Below are 13,171 nucleotides of genomic sequence, written 5' to 3' on the forward strand. Positions count from 1 at the left end.
ACGGAACTGGAGCTGCCATAAATCACAAAGGAGGGGACTCGTTTTTTCGACTTCCCGGCAGAGGTGTAGGATTGGCTGGAGGGGTCGGGGCAGTGGACAGGAACGAGACCTTCAGGTGCGGAGACCGGCAGACGCCCGGATAGGAGGTCCAGAAGACGTAAGCGCCGGGGGGCACACCAAACTGCAAGACGGGGCCCAGTGGCACCCAGACTGAGACAATCAGAATGGAACAGCAGGAGGTACTTAAAGCGATGGCGACCCTTGGGTCCGTGCATGGCAGTGACCGCATGGAGGCCTACGCGGGAAGTACCCCGGGTACCAGTGGCGCGTTGTCTCCATCCACTGTGATTACGGAAGACTCGAACCTGCCAGTGGTGACTCCACAGACTGCGGAACAAATTGTGTGATATTATGTCAGAGTGCAAACTTCGGACAAGGTTTACACACACTGGCCAAGAATTGCTATTTCCCCCTGTTTCATATGTTGGTGCACATTTCGCTGGAATGTACTGTGTACTGGGGGGTTCCTCGGAGTCTGCCGGGCTCAGAGGGCAGAGGGCAACCCGCTGTGTGGGGGTGGAGCGTAAGACGTTAGATGCCTCTCTTGTCTGCATTTGCGGGCTCCCACCGCTGCGACTCGCGTAGACCTGCGCGTTAGTTTCATCCACGACACGTAACTGCACCTCCCGTACTCAGGAAGACATGGGAGGGGGAATAGTAAAGACAAGTCACTGTTATCACACGCACCCCTTCCAGGCAACACACTGGAATAGCTCTATAGTTTTTGAGGTTTGGACGGATGCCCATCCGGGGATACGCCCTATTTGTTACACTGTTTGCAGTTGTTCCATTGTTCGCATGGCAGCGCATTGATATGCTCTCTTCCGTCCACAGCCCAGACCCCCCTTGTTTGGCTACTTTGACCCACGCCGCGCCTAACTACCCAGATTCATGATGGCACACACTAATATTGTGACCTGGAACATACGTGGCATGTACACACTGGCGAAGCGTTATTCCTTCTTTTCCTACTTACAGCGAAACTCAGTGGGGATTGCCCTCCTACAGGAAACACATATGACCGAGACGGAGCTTAACAGACTTCGCAGGCGTATGAGAGGGCAAATACACAACACCACATTTTCAGCGCACGCACGGGGCCCACTAATTTGGGTGCGGGCGGGCATTCCCTTCAGTTGCGTGGATGTGGACCGGGAGGGTAGGTACACGCTGGTGCGGGGGAAACTAAATGGGCAAGAGGTATTGCTGGGATCGTTATATGCACCGAATGTGGATCAACCGTCCTTTCTAGCGAGGCTGAAGCAGCTCCTACATCCCTATGCTGGGCTCCCTCGGTTGCTAGGAGGGGACTTACTATGGTGCAGGATGTTCAGTTGGACAGATCTTTCCCCCCCCTCCGTGCAACAGCGACGAAGTCCAACGCGCAGGCGTTTAGGGACTGGCTCACACACTGGGCGCTGTAGGACCTGTGGCCCATACTCCATCCAACAGATAAGATCTACTCCTACTACTCAGCAGTACACGATTTGCATGTCCGGCTAGACAGGATAAAGGGCTCCCAATCATTGCTCCTGCTTATTGCAGTCAGAATACTTGGGGCGGACGCACTCCTATCACGACCCCTTGTGGTTTCAGATCGCTCACCGGTGCTCACGTGGTGACTTCAACCTAGCGCGCTAGCGGACCCGGAGTTTCGCTCCACCCTGGGTACGGCTTTTTTAGCATACCTTGACATTAATGAAGGAACGGCGAGCAACGCATTAGTGGAGTGGGACGCCCACTAAGCGGCTGTCCGGGGCCACTGCTTGGGGGCCACGTGGAATATACGTAGGACGCTTTCCGACTCCCTGGCGCGCTTAGAAGATGAGCTACTGCAATACGAGCGGGAGGAAGGGGGTTAACACTCACACAAGTTGGAGGATCTCCACGCTTAACATGCGGAGCTTCTGAAGCGGCTCTGATGTCACAACTATGTGGCACACACGGCCAGGACACATGCTAGGTCAGATAGAGCAGGCCGCCTATTGGCTTGGTTGATCCAGCAGGAGGAACGCCGTGCCCCGATAGGGGTAATTTGCGAGGTGGACGGGACGCTGGTGTACACACAACACGAAATCCACCGGGCCTTCACTGACCACTATAAGTAGTTGTATAAGGCCAAAGGTGTCGGCCCCAGGCGCCTTCTAGAGGAGTTTTTGGACTCTATCCAGCTGCCCACAACCTCGGAGGAGCACAAGGAAGCATTTGATGCACCGCTCTCCTTAGAGGAAATCGGGGAGGCAATTCAGTCAATGGCATCCGGGAAAACGCGGGGGCCGGACAGTTTGCTCGCTGAGTACTATAAAGCATATCGGGAGTCCTTGGTGCCGTTACTTCATGTGCTCTACCATAAGTGGGGGAAGGAAGGCTCGCTACCCCATTCAATGCTGGAGGAACATCTCCATGTTAAGCTCCGTCTCGGTCTCCCTGCCTAAGCAGGACAGAGACCCTACGGCTCTTGGGTCATATAGGCCCCTGTCGATGCTTAACGTGGATTATAAAATCCTTGCGAAAATACTGGCGGAATGGTTGGTACCAGTGGACCCCCACTTAGTACACGCGGACCAGACTGGGTTCGTCCCTGCGAGATCTACGTCGCTGCATTTGAGGAGGTATTTCAGGATGGCAGCTGAGGCCATGCAGAAGTGGCCCAGGGCGGGATTTCCTACCCTAGATCTGGAGAAGGCGTTTGATTGCCTAGAATGGGGGTACCTATCGGCAGTGCTGCTGAGATAAGGGTTGGACATGGGTTCCTCCACATGGTTGGCCTGCTCTACAAGAATTCCACAGTCCATGTGTGGTTAGGCCCTATATTGCTGAGGCGGTGCCAGTGGGCCAGGGCACTCGGCAGGGGTGCCCTCTGTCCCCGTTGCTGTTCACACTGGCAATGGAGCCCCTAACGGTGGCTCTACGGGCGGCTCTAGGAGATGGTATACCACTGGGGGATGCGGTTCAGCAGGTGTCGCTCTACGCTGACGACCTGTTGGTGTATGTGAGATACATTGGGCACATGCCGGGGCGGCAGGCTCAGCTGCTGCAGACCTTTGCTACTATCTCGGGGCTTTGCGTGAATGCGGGTAAATCCTGTCTTTATGCTTTTAGCGCAGGGACTGCGGACCCGGGATACTGTCTTAACGGGATGCAGGTCCAGTGGAAAGAGGACTCCTTCCAATACCTGGGTATACAAATCTACAGTAGCCCAGCTGATTTGTTTGACGGGAACCTGGGAAGGGCGGTCACGGCGCTTAAATCGTAGGTGCGCTTTTGGAATACACTTCCACTGACGACTACAGGTAGGGTGGCGCTCGCCAAAATGGTCATACTTCCCCCGCCTCCTGTACTACTTTGTTAATTTGACACGGTTTATTCCGGCCCCCTTCTTTAACAGGCTCAACAGGATGTTGCGGGACTTTGTCTGGGGCACAGCTAGGCACAGGCTCGCGCTTGTTAAACTATTCTTGCCGACAGACTGGGGTGGACTGGCTGCTCCCTGTTTCGAGCACTACTATCTGTCCGCTCAACTGCAATGGGTTGCTCGCTAGCTGGCGGACAGGGGCAGAGCCACAACAATGCCGCCTTACTCGTTAGAACAAATAACCAGACTTTCTCATCCCCTTGCTCCAGCCACGAGGCTGACGCCACTCCTATTGGCGGTGGCATACAAGTGCTACCGAAGGACCCTATATCACACCAGCACTGCTGTCCCGTACGCACCGGCCATACCCCTGGAGGGCTCCCCGAGCGGTGGAGGGGTGCCTACGGCTCCTGTGCTTGCGGAACGGCGGGAGTCCGATGTTCATACGCTTGGAGATCTCTACCAGGATGGTGAGCTCATACCATACGTGACTCTGGTGGCAGAGGAAGGGCTCCCGCCCGGGGGGTTTTTGGCGCACCGCTCCCTGATGGCACGATTGACTGCCAAATGGGGGGGTGGACATGACCACGGAGCCCACTCAGCACCTAACCATGCAATACCTACGCGTCATGGGGAGAGGCAGGCTCCTGGTTCGCGGCATCAATGAGGGCGCATGCGGCTATCAGCTTAGGCCCGCTTCGGTGCAAATGGGAACTAGATCTGGGGCGGCAACTGGTGGATAAGGAGTGGGAAAGGATGCTCAAAAGTCCTGTGCGTATCCCCAAAAGCATGCGGTTTTGCCAAATTCAGTTATTCATTGTCCACAGGGCTTATCTCACACCGGAGCTGATCAACAGGCATTTTCATCGTAATGATGCACTGTGCCCTAGGTGTAATGAGCTGGGGGTGGGGTTCTTGCATATGGTGTGGAGCTGTCCTGGGTTGGGCAACTACTGGAGCACGATTAGTGTGCTGTTGCAGGGTAGCACGGGTCGTACCATATCCTTTGACTGGCCCAAATACATCTTACACTACTTTAAGAGGTCCCCAAAGATAAGGTAAAGTTCTGATTCTTGGATCTGGGGCTTGTGGTAGCAAAAAGCCACCTCACAAAGAGATGCAAGGCGAACGACACGCCGCACATAAAGGCATGGAGTTCCTCATTTCAGGCATGGGCTAGGGCAGAGAGGACTGCCATCCGTAAGGAGGAAACGCTGGGGTTGAGGAAGGAGCCTATAGCAGCCCACTGGGACCAGATGCTCTGTGCGTTACAGCAGCTGGAAAGGGAAGGCTACGAGAGTCATGCGAGGGAAGTAAGTAGTGACCACGCTGGCGGCTGAATGCCACATGCCTAACAAACCTTGGCGAGGGTGCAACTACACTAACATGATCATGGCTGAGGAGCACATAAGTGGCCTGGGGGGTTGGGGCAAGGTAAGGGGGTAGGAAGTTACGCATGTACAGATGTTATGAGCTGCCACAGTTATTGTTCCTTTGCTTTGTTAGTAAAACATCTGTTTCATTGATCAAGCTGAACGATCAGCATTAGACCACATGAGTAACCGGGAGGCTGAAACACTACTTTTCTAATGAAATTTAACGGCAGTATAAGATCTGGCAGAATGCAATACAACTAGCTCCTGGGTGAGCGTTCCTTGTTTTCTTTGAAGTGAAATTTGAACGCACGTTAAACCAATGTGGCCACATGCCCATGTATTGATTAATCAGTTATACATGGATTGCGAACATCTGTAAGAAATGCCTGTTATCACTGTATACATAAAATAATAAAAACAGATTTGTAAAAAAAAAAATGAGTTCCGATATGTTTTCATCATATTATAATATTTTTTCATCAGAATTACAAAAAAAGGGCTTTCATAAGTACTGAAATAAATTTTGAAATATTTGCAATTTACTCGTTAGCTATTTAAATCTTGTGTTAGGAAAAAAAAACGACCCCATACAGCCGTTAATTTCTCACACTTTGTACCGCATGCCAGACAGTTCACTTTACAAATTTCTGGAATCCTGCAGTCAGAAAGAAAAGTAATTGTAAAAAGATGTTAACTGACTTCTGACCGATGTCTCTATATACAAACTAAAACGGACAAGTCAAAATGTTTTTAATGCATCTTTATTGCTCCTTCACTTTCTGAGTGAACAGAACACCTGCTCTTTGTCAGCACGCTAGACAGGTGAGTAGGCCCTAAATATAGCTTGCCATGATAAAATCGGACTCGCCATGGCGAGTAGATTTCTCAAAGCCTGACTGGCCAGACAGAAATTAGTTTAAAAACTTTTGTGTATCTGTGTAAGGTTTTTACTGGTATTGTCTGTATATCCATATTAATGAACTACATTACTTGATTGATGTTTTAAAGGTGTAATGCAAGTCTGATTTGTGACATGTTCGATGCTTTTATGGATATATGCACTCTGAATAAAGATTTAGAGGAGTTCTATTGAAAAAACTGGGAATAAATCAGCTGACTAAATCTTTGATCCATAGGAATATACATTGTATAGAGAAAAACTACCTCAAAAGGGAATTCATGTGGGTAAAATAATGGTGTAAACTAACAAGCTGGATTAAAAAAACAAAAAGAAAAAAAAATCTTCCATCTACCAAGGAGCCAGAACATCACACATTTCTGCCACCTTTCATACTAGCTTTTCAATTATTGGCACACAAATTTAACCATTAGGGAGATGCTGCATGAGACATCTGCCTACAGTTAAAGTGAAGTCGGGAAGAAGTGGCAGTTTTCAGACTTCAAAGGGCTTTCTTTGGCCTACCCTAGTTTCTATCAAACACGATACTCTAAATTCTATAGCAATGGTGACCAAATTCCTTTCATTGCCAGACCTTTGCCCTTCCTACCATCACTGGAATTCAGTCTCCTTCACTTATCTGTACCTCCTAGTACCAGTCAGATGCCCAAGAACGAATAGTTTCTTACCTGTCGGTGTAGTTTTGCAGCTTGAAGATCTTTCTGGATTCACTATGCTGTGCATATTCCGCAATCTGGTGGTTGGGTCCGGAATCGTAGTCTTTTTCCTCTTTTTTTTTTTTTTTTGTAGCCCAGGTGGGCGTCGACGTCCCACCATTTGGTGTACCTTCGGTGACGTCGGCATGCTTCCGGCGGAAGCTACCACCCTTGGGCGCCATCTTCGGATTCTTTTTTCTGTCTCTTTTTTTCTTTTCTGTGTTTGTAGTGAATCCATGGCTCTGTTTGTTAATCCTTTTTTTTTTTTTTTTTTGTAATTCTTTTCACGTATCTTGTAAGCTTCAACTTTCTTTCTTTTTCTATGTGTTTCCACCTTCTTTTCCAGCCTCATCAATCTGGCGGAGGCGGGTGGGTTCGCTAGTGAATCCAGAAAGATCTTCAAGCTGCAAAACTACACCGACAGGTAAGAAACTATTCGTTTTGTAGCGTGAATCTTTCTGGATTCACTATGCTGTGCATAGATTTTGTAGCGGTTTCTGTTACTTTTGTGGCGGCTGGGTGGAAGATGAGCGTTGGTTGTTGAAAATATGTTGAAGCACTTTTTGTCCTACTTGTGCTTCCTTGTTCATTTGAACATCCACGCAATAGTGCTTAGTGAACGTGTGCACTGAAGCCCATGTTGCCGCCAGGCATATGTCCTGAATTGGTGTGTTGGCCAGAAAAGCAATTGTTGCTCCTTTCTTCCTGGTTGAGTGGGCCTGTGCCCCTCCTGTTAGCTCTTGGCCCGCTTGCTTGTGGCAGAACTGAATAGTTTGTGCGATCCATCGAGCTATGGTGTTTTTCGTCACTGGTTTACCCATGTAACTGTTTGCAAAGGATACGAAGAACTGTTTTGTCTTCCTGTGTCCTTTCGTTCTTTCCATGTAGTGCATCACTGCCCTTCTTGCGTCTAGAGTGTGGAGTGCTCTCTCAGCGCTTGTAGTGGGGTTTTGGAAGAAGCTAGGGATCTGAATACTTTGATTCATGTGAAATCTCGACACCACCTTCGGCATGAAGTGTGGGTCCGTTCTCATTACGACCCTGTCACTGTGTATCTGAATGTAGGGTTCCTGTAGTGTTAGAGCCTGCAGTTCGCTCACTCTCCGCAGTGATGTGATTGCTACCAGAAAGGCAGTTTTCATAGTCAGCATTTGCAGTGATGCTTTGTGCATTGGTTCGAAAGGTGCTTTCATGAGTTCTGTCAGTACTACATTCAGGTTCCAAGCCGGTGGTGGCATTCTTTTTGGTGGCGCTATTCTTTTAGCCCCTTCCAAGAATCTTTTCACGACCTGAGATGTGAAGAAACTTCTCCCTGTTTCTCCTCTTGTGTATGCCACAATCGCTGCCAGGTGTACCCTTAGCGAAGACGAGTTTAGTTTTGCCTTTATTAGGTGCGTGAGGTACCTCAGCACCGTAGATTCCCTTGTCATTTTTCTGTGTAGTTTTTTCTTTCGACACCATTGAGTGAATCTTTGCCATTTTGCCCCATAGCATTTGCGTGTGCTGGGCCTTCTTGCCTCTCGCAGCACTCTCAGGGTGCTCTCTGGTAGTTTTAGATGTGCGAACTCTAAGTCCTCAGGAGCCAGGCTGAGAGGTTGAGGCTCTCCGGCTCTGGGTGTAGCACTTCTCCGTTTTCCATGGACAGTAGGTCTCTTCTTTTTGGGAACTTGTGGGGAGGCCCCTGCGCCATCTCCATTATCTGAGAGTACCAGGTCTGCCTGGCCCATTGTGGTGCCACCAGGATCAGGGTCATGTTGTTTGTCATGCATTTGTTCAGAACCCTGGGGATCAGCGGCATCGGGGGAAAAGCGTAGGCAAATGTCTTTGCCCAGCTTATCCATAAGGCATTCCCCTGTGATTGTGCTTCTGGTTGTCTGGATGCAAAGTATTGGCATTTTGCATTCCGGCGTGTTGCAAATAGGTCTATTGTCGGAGTGCCCCACCTCCTGAATAGTTTCTGTGTCTCCTGCATATTGAGTTCCCACTCGTGGGATGCTGAAGTCTGCCTGCTGAGCCAGTCCGCTTCTACATTGTCCTTCCCTGGCAGGTGTATGGCTAGCAGGTCTATTTTGAGTGGTATTGCCCATCTCCAGATTTCCTGTGCCAAGTTCGACAGGGGAAATGATCGAGTTCCCCCTTGTTTGTTTATGTAAAACATCGTTGTGGTGTTGTCTGTTTGTATCAGCACCTTCTGGCTGTACAGCTCTGGAAGGCCTTGAGTGCCAGCAACACTATTTTCAGCTCTAGGTAATTGATGTGCCTGACCGCATCTGTAGGGCTCCACAGGCCTCTCACTCTGAGCTTGTTCATATGTGCGCCCCACCCCTTCTGGGATGCATCTGTGGTAATGGTCACTGTTGGGTCCGGTGGTGTTAGAGGTTTCCCTACTGTTATCCGTTCCTCGGTCCACCACCTTATTTCTTCTAGCACCCTGTGCGTCACAACCACTAGATCCTCCCAACTTCCTGTAGCTTGTGACCATTGTTGTTGTAGCCACTCTTGGAGTGGTCTCATCTGTAGGTGTACATTGGGGACCAGGTGTATGCACGACGCCATAATCCCTAAGATCTTGCTCACTGTCCTCACTGTCAGAGCTCGCCCCTTCAGGTAGTGACGTTTCTCCCTCAGTAGGCTGAGTGTCCTCTTTTCGCTGGGTGACACTCTGCATTGGACGGTGTCGATTTGAGCACCCAAGAAGATCTTCAGCTGCTCCGGTTCAATTGAGCATTTTCCCCAGTGTATGGAGAAACCCAGGCCAGTTAGCGTTCTCGTGACTTGCTGTGCGTGATCCTTGCATGTCCTGTACGAGCTTGCCTTTACGAGCCAGTCGTCTAGGTAGGGGTACACGTGTATCCCCTCCCTTCGCAGATGCGCGGCTACTGCCGCGAGGCATTTGGTGAACACCCTTGGTGCGGATTTTAGACCGAAGGCCAGGGTTGTAAACTGGTAGTGATTGTTGTTCACTGCGAACCTTAGCATGTGCTTGTGCTGCCTGTTCATTGGGATGTGCAGGTACGCGTCCTTGAGGTCTATGGTGGACAAGCAGTCCTCGGCCTTTATCTGTGGGATGACTTCTTGCAGGGACGACATCTTGAATTTTTGGGTCTTTACGTATTTGTTTAGGAACCGTAAGTCTAGGATGGGTCTTAGGCTTTCGTCCACTTTCGGTACCAGGAAGTAGTTTGAGTACACTCCTTTGTTCCGTTCTTTGAATGGGACTGTTTCGATGGCCTCTTTGAGGAGTAGTTCTTGAGCTTCCTTTTGGAGCAGTTGTAGCTCTGTTCCAGAGTGTTCTCTTCTCTTTGGCTTTCTGTTTGGTGGATTCTTTAGCAGCTCTATGCAGTATCCGAACTGCATGATGTTCAGTATCCACTTGTCTGTGGTGATTTTTCTCCACTCCTGGAGAAAAAATCTTAGCCTGCCTCCTACAGGAGTTACATGATCTTTTGTGTCCTGTCCGTGTATCCCTCTCCTCTTTGTTTCTCCGTGCTCTTCCCCCGGAGGGTTTGGGTGGTTGAGCAACTTTTCTCGTGAGCAGTCACTTAGAGGGGGGTTGTTCGCTGCCTCTTCTTCTTTGTCCTCGTCCATTTCCTCTTGAACGAAAGGACTGGCCCCTGTTCTGGTAGTTCCAGTTTTGTCTCTGTTGGCCCTGGTGACCTTGGTTGTCACTCTGTTGTCCCTGGTGGAACGTCTGGTGAGAATCTCCTCGCTGGCTTCCACCTCTGCTGTTTGGCCTCCGCGTAGCAGTGCCCCTTCTCATCCCCCTGAATTGCAGGGCCCCCGTGGACCTTGCCGTCTTATTGTCCTTCTTCAGTTTTGTGAGCGTCTCATCAACTGGGGCTCCGAACAGCGTTTCACCATTGAAGGGTGTGTTCAGGATGTTGTTCTGAACCTCGGCTTTGAAGCCTGAGATCCTGAGCCAGGCTTGCCTTCTCTCTGTGATGCCTATAGCCATCAGTCTGCTGGATGTTTCAGCCCCATCCAAGGCTGTCTTCAGGCACGAGTTAGCAATGCTTTTCCCGTCTTCCACAAGGTGTGATGCCCTCTCACGGTATTGCTCCGGGAGGTGCTTGAGCAATTGCCCCATCTCATCCCAATGTTGGTATTGATGTCTGTTTAGGAGGGCGTTCGGGTTCGCCATCTGCCAGTGCGTTGCGGCGTTTCTCTCTATTTTCCTGCCCGTAAGGTCCATCCTCCTGCTTTCCTTGTCAGGTGGAGGGCCAGATGTTGTTGGGACGTTGGCCCTTCTTCTGGCCGTTGCAGCGATAATAGAGTCAGCTGTGACGGGCTCCTTGATATAAGCTGGGTCCTGTGAGGAGAATTTGTATTTCTTTTCTGTCCTCGGCGTTACTGATCTACATGTAGCCGGGTCCTTGAAGGCTTCCTTCCCCTGATCTGTGATGCTTTTCAGCATGGGAAGGAATTGGCTTCTTGTCTGTGTGGGGAGCAATGTTTCCAGCAGGAAATCTGCTTTTGGCTTTTCCTCCTCTAGCTTCACCCCATAAGCTGCTGCTGCCTTCCTCACGACCTCGTTGCATGCCCCGATGTCGTCCGGTGGCGAAGGCCTCGACGGATATGTCTCCACCGCTCCTCCGGGTTTTCGGCCTCGATGTCCTGCCGTTCCTGGTCCTGGGCCGTCGAGGAACCCGAGCCGTAGCTTGACTGCTTGTCCCCGTAATCCTCTTCATTATAATAGAGGTCCTCTTCCTCTTCGTGCTCCGAGAGCTCCGGAGTTTTCGGCGGATCTTCGACGTCAAACTCCTCCTGTTGTACCACCTCCGCGACAGACGTTGCCGGCCTCGAGGGGATCTTGTAACTTTTCATTTTGTCGAAGTCTTTCTTTCTCTGGAGGATGTACTCCATCTCGGCCTCGAGCCTTCTTTTCTTTCTCAGCATCTCTGCGGCCTGGTCGTCGTCGAGCATTTCGGCTGCTCTTTTCGGCGGTGACGTCGAAGCTTTCTTCAGCTCCTTTTCCTTTGAAGTCGAAGACCCTTTTTCGGGGGCTTGCTTCGACGACCTCTGCTTTTCGCCGGTCTTCTGCCTCTGGGAGTCCTTGTCGAAGGATCCGCTGGGCTCTTTTTCAGAGGATGCAGCTTCGGCCGTTGAACTTTTCGGCGCCGGTTCTCCTTTCGAGGCTTTGGACTCTGCCTTTCGAGGGTCCGCCTCTGGTTTTCGAGGCCCTGAGGGGGTTTTCGGGGTCGTAGACTCTCCTACCTTATCAGGCGTTTTCTTATCGGTCTCTGCGACCGTGAAGTCCTCTGGACCTTCGGCAATGTTGTCCTCGTCGTCGGTGGAGAGGCCCAGTTCGTAAAACGTCGGGGCCTGGCCCTTGCCCTGCATCGTGCGATGAGCTATCCTCTGCTTCTCTCGAACTCGGAGTGTCTTCGGCTTGAAGACGGAGCAGGCGTTGCAGTCTCTGCTCTCGTGGTCGACAGGCAGGCAGAGGTTGCAGACCGGGTGTTGGTCCTTCTGCGCGAACTTGTGGTGGCAGTTTTTGTAGAATTTAAACGGAGTCTTGTACATCCCTGCGCTCAGGGGGCCCACTGTATGCGCATTCCTCCAAGGACGTCGAAGATCTCGAATTTCTTCTCTTTCTTCGTCGTCTCCTCTCTGATGGTCTTCTTCTCCTCAACTTTTCCGGTCTTTACCTTCGAATAGTAGTTGTATTTTCTCCTTTTTTCCTCCAAAACTTCTGGAGCTTCACGCGACGATCCAGACCCAACGGCGGAAAAAAGAATCTGAAGATGGCGCCCAAGGGTGGTAGCTTCCGCCGGAAGCATGCCGACGTCACCGAAGGTACACCAAATGGTGGGACGTCGACGCCCACCTGGGCTACAAAAAAAAAAGAGACGATTCCCGACCCAACCACCAGATTGCGGAATATGCACAGCATAGTGAATCCAGAAAGATTCACGCTGCAAAACAAACTGTTCACTGTGCATCAATGCTGCTTTGCTCAGCAAGGCTTTAGCATTTTAGGGAAGACACTACATCAACAAGGGTCCCTCATGCCATTTATCTTGTTCCCACCTTTGCATATTCCTGTCCTCCTTCCAAGTCTTCGATTTCACGCCATAGATCTCAACATTTGAGGATATGTTTGGTGGAGTAAAACACTATAAAAAAACACAACATGAAAGACTGCTACAGCACTACAAGTGAAAAAGCATACTGTTCCAGGTCATCTAACATAGGACACAAAAAACAGACACAGATTACTCCGAAGACTACCTTAATCATAGAAAGGAATCCAATAGTAAGGCATGCCATATACCATTTTGTCCAAAGCAATACTAGAAGCCCAAGACTGGTGAATAAGTCATATCAAGATCATGCATGTTGATCACTTATCTCGCTAAGTGATTGGAGCACCACCGCCCTTACCAATAAGGTTTACAAGCATGTCCCACTGTCCTCCATCGTTACTGGGGTTGGAAAGCAGAAACTGCGACAGTCTCCCATCCACAGGCTCCTTCCGACGAGCAGTCTCAATAAAGGCATTAAGAAAGTAGTGACATCGCTCCACCTAGAATATAAATAGACAGAAGAGGGAGGATTAAATGGGGGAAAGGGAATTATATAGGTAATCGCTCCAATGAGACATTCCATACTTCTCTCTGTTCCCACTATAAGCTAAACCTGGGTACAATAGCAAAGAGTCGCCTTTAAAGTGAAATTAGGAGCCAAGATGGTGTCCGACTGACACCGCCGTTGCAATGCTCCGCTGAGCATCCTCCTGAGAACTGTGCAATCTATGGATTAAAGG

The 13,171-nt window shown here is 50.2% G+C and overlaps 1 protein-coding gene across 1 annotated transcript in view; it reads right to left on the bottom strand.

Annotated features, from left to right (window-relative positions):
* BLMH (bleomycin hydrolase) overlaps positions 1-13,171 on the bottom strand; it is a 784,033-nt gene that overhangs the window by 645,340 nt on the left and 125,522 nt on the right. Inside the window, exon 4 of the mRNA XM_086955092.1 lies at positions 12,790-12,931. Coding sequence (XP_086811218.1) covers positions 12,790-12,931 — 142 coding nt within the window. The remainder of the gene's footprint in view (positions 1-12,789; positions 12,932-13,171) is intronic.

Source organism: Lissotriton vulgaris, chromosome 2_1 (genome assembly GCF_964263255.1).
Source record: "Lissotriton vulgaris chromosome 2_1, aLisVul1.2, whole genome shotgun sequence".
In the NCBI taxonomy this organism is placed as follows: Eukaryota; Metazoa; Chordata; class Amphibia; order Caudata; family Salamandridae; genus Lissotriton; species Lissotriton vulgaris.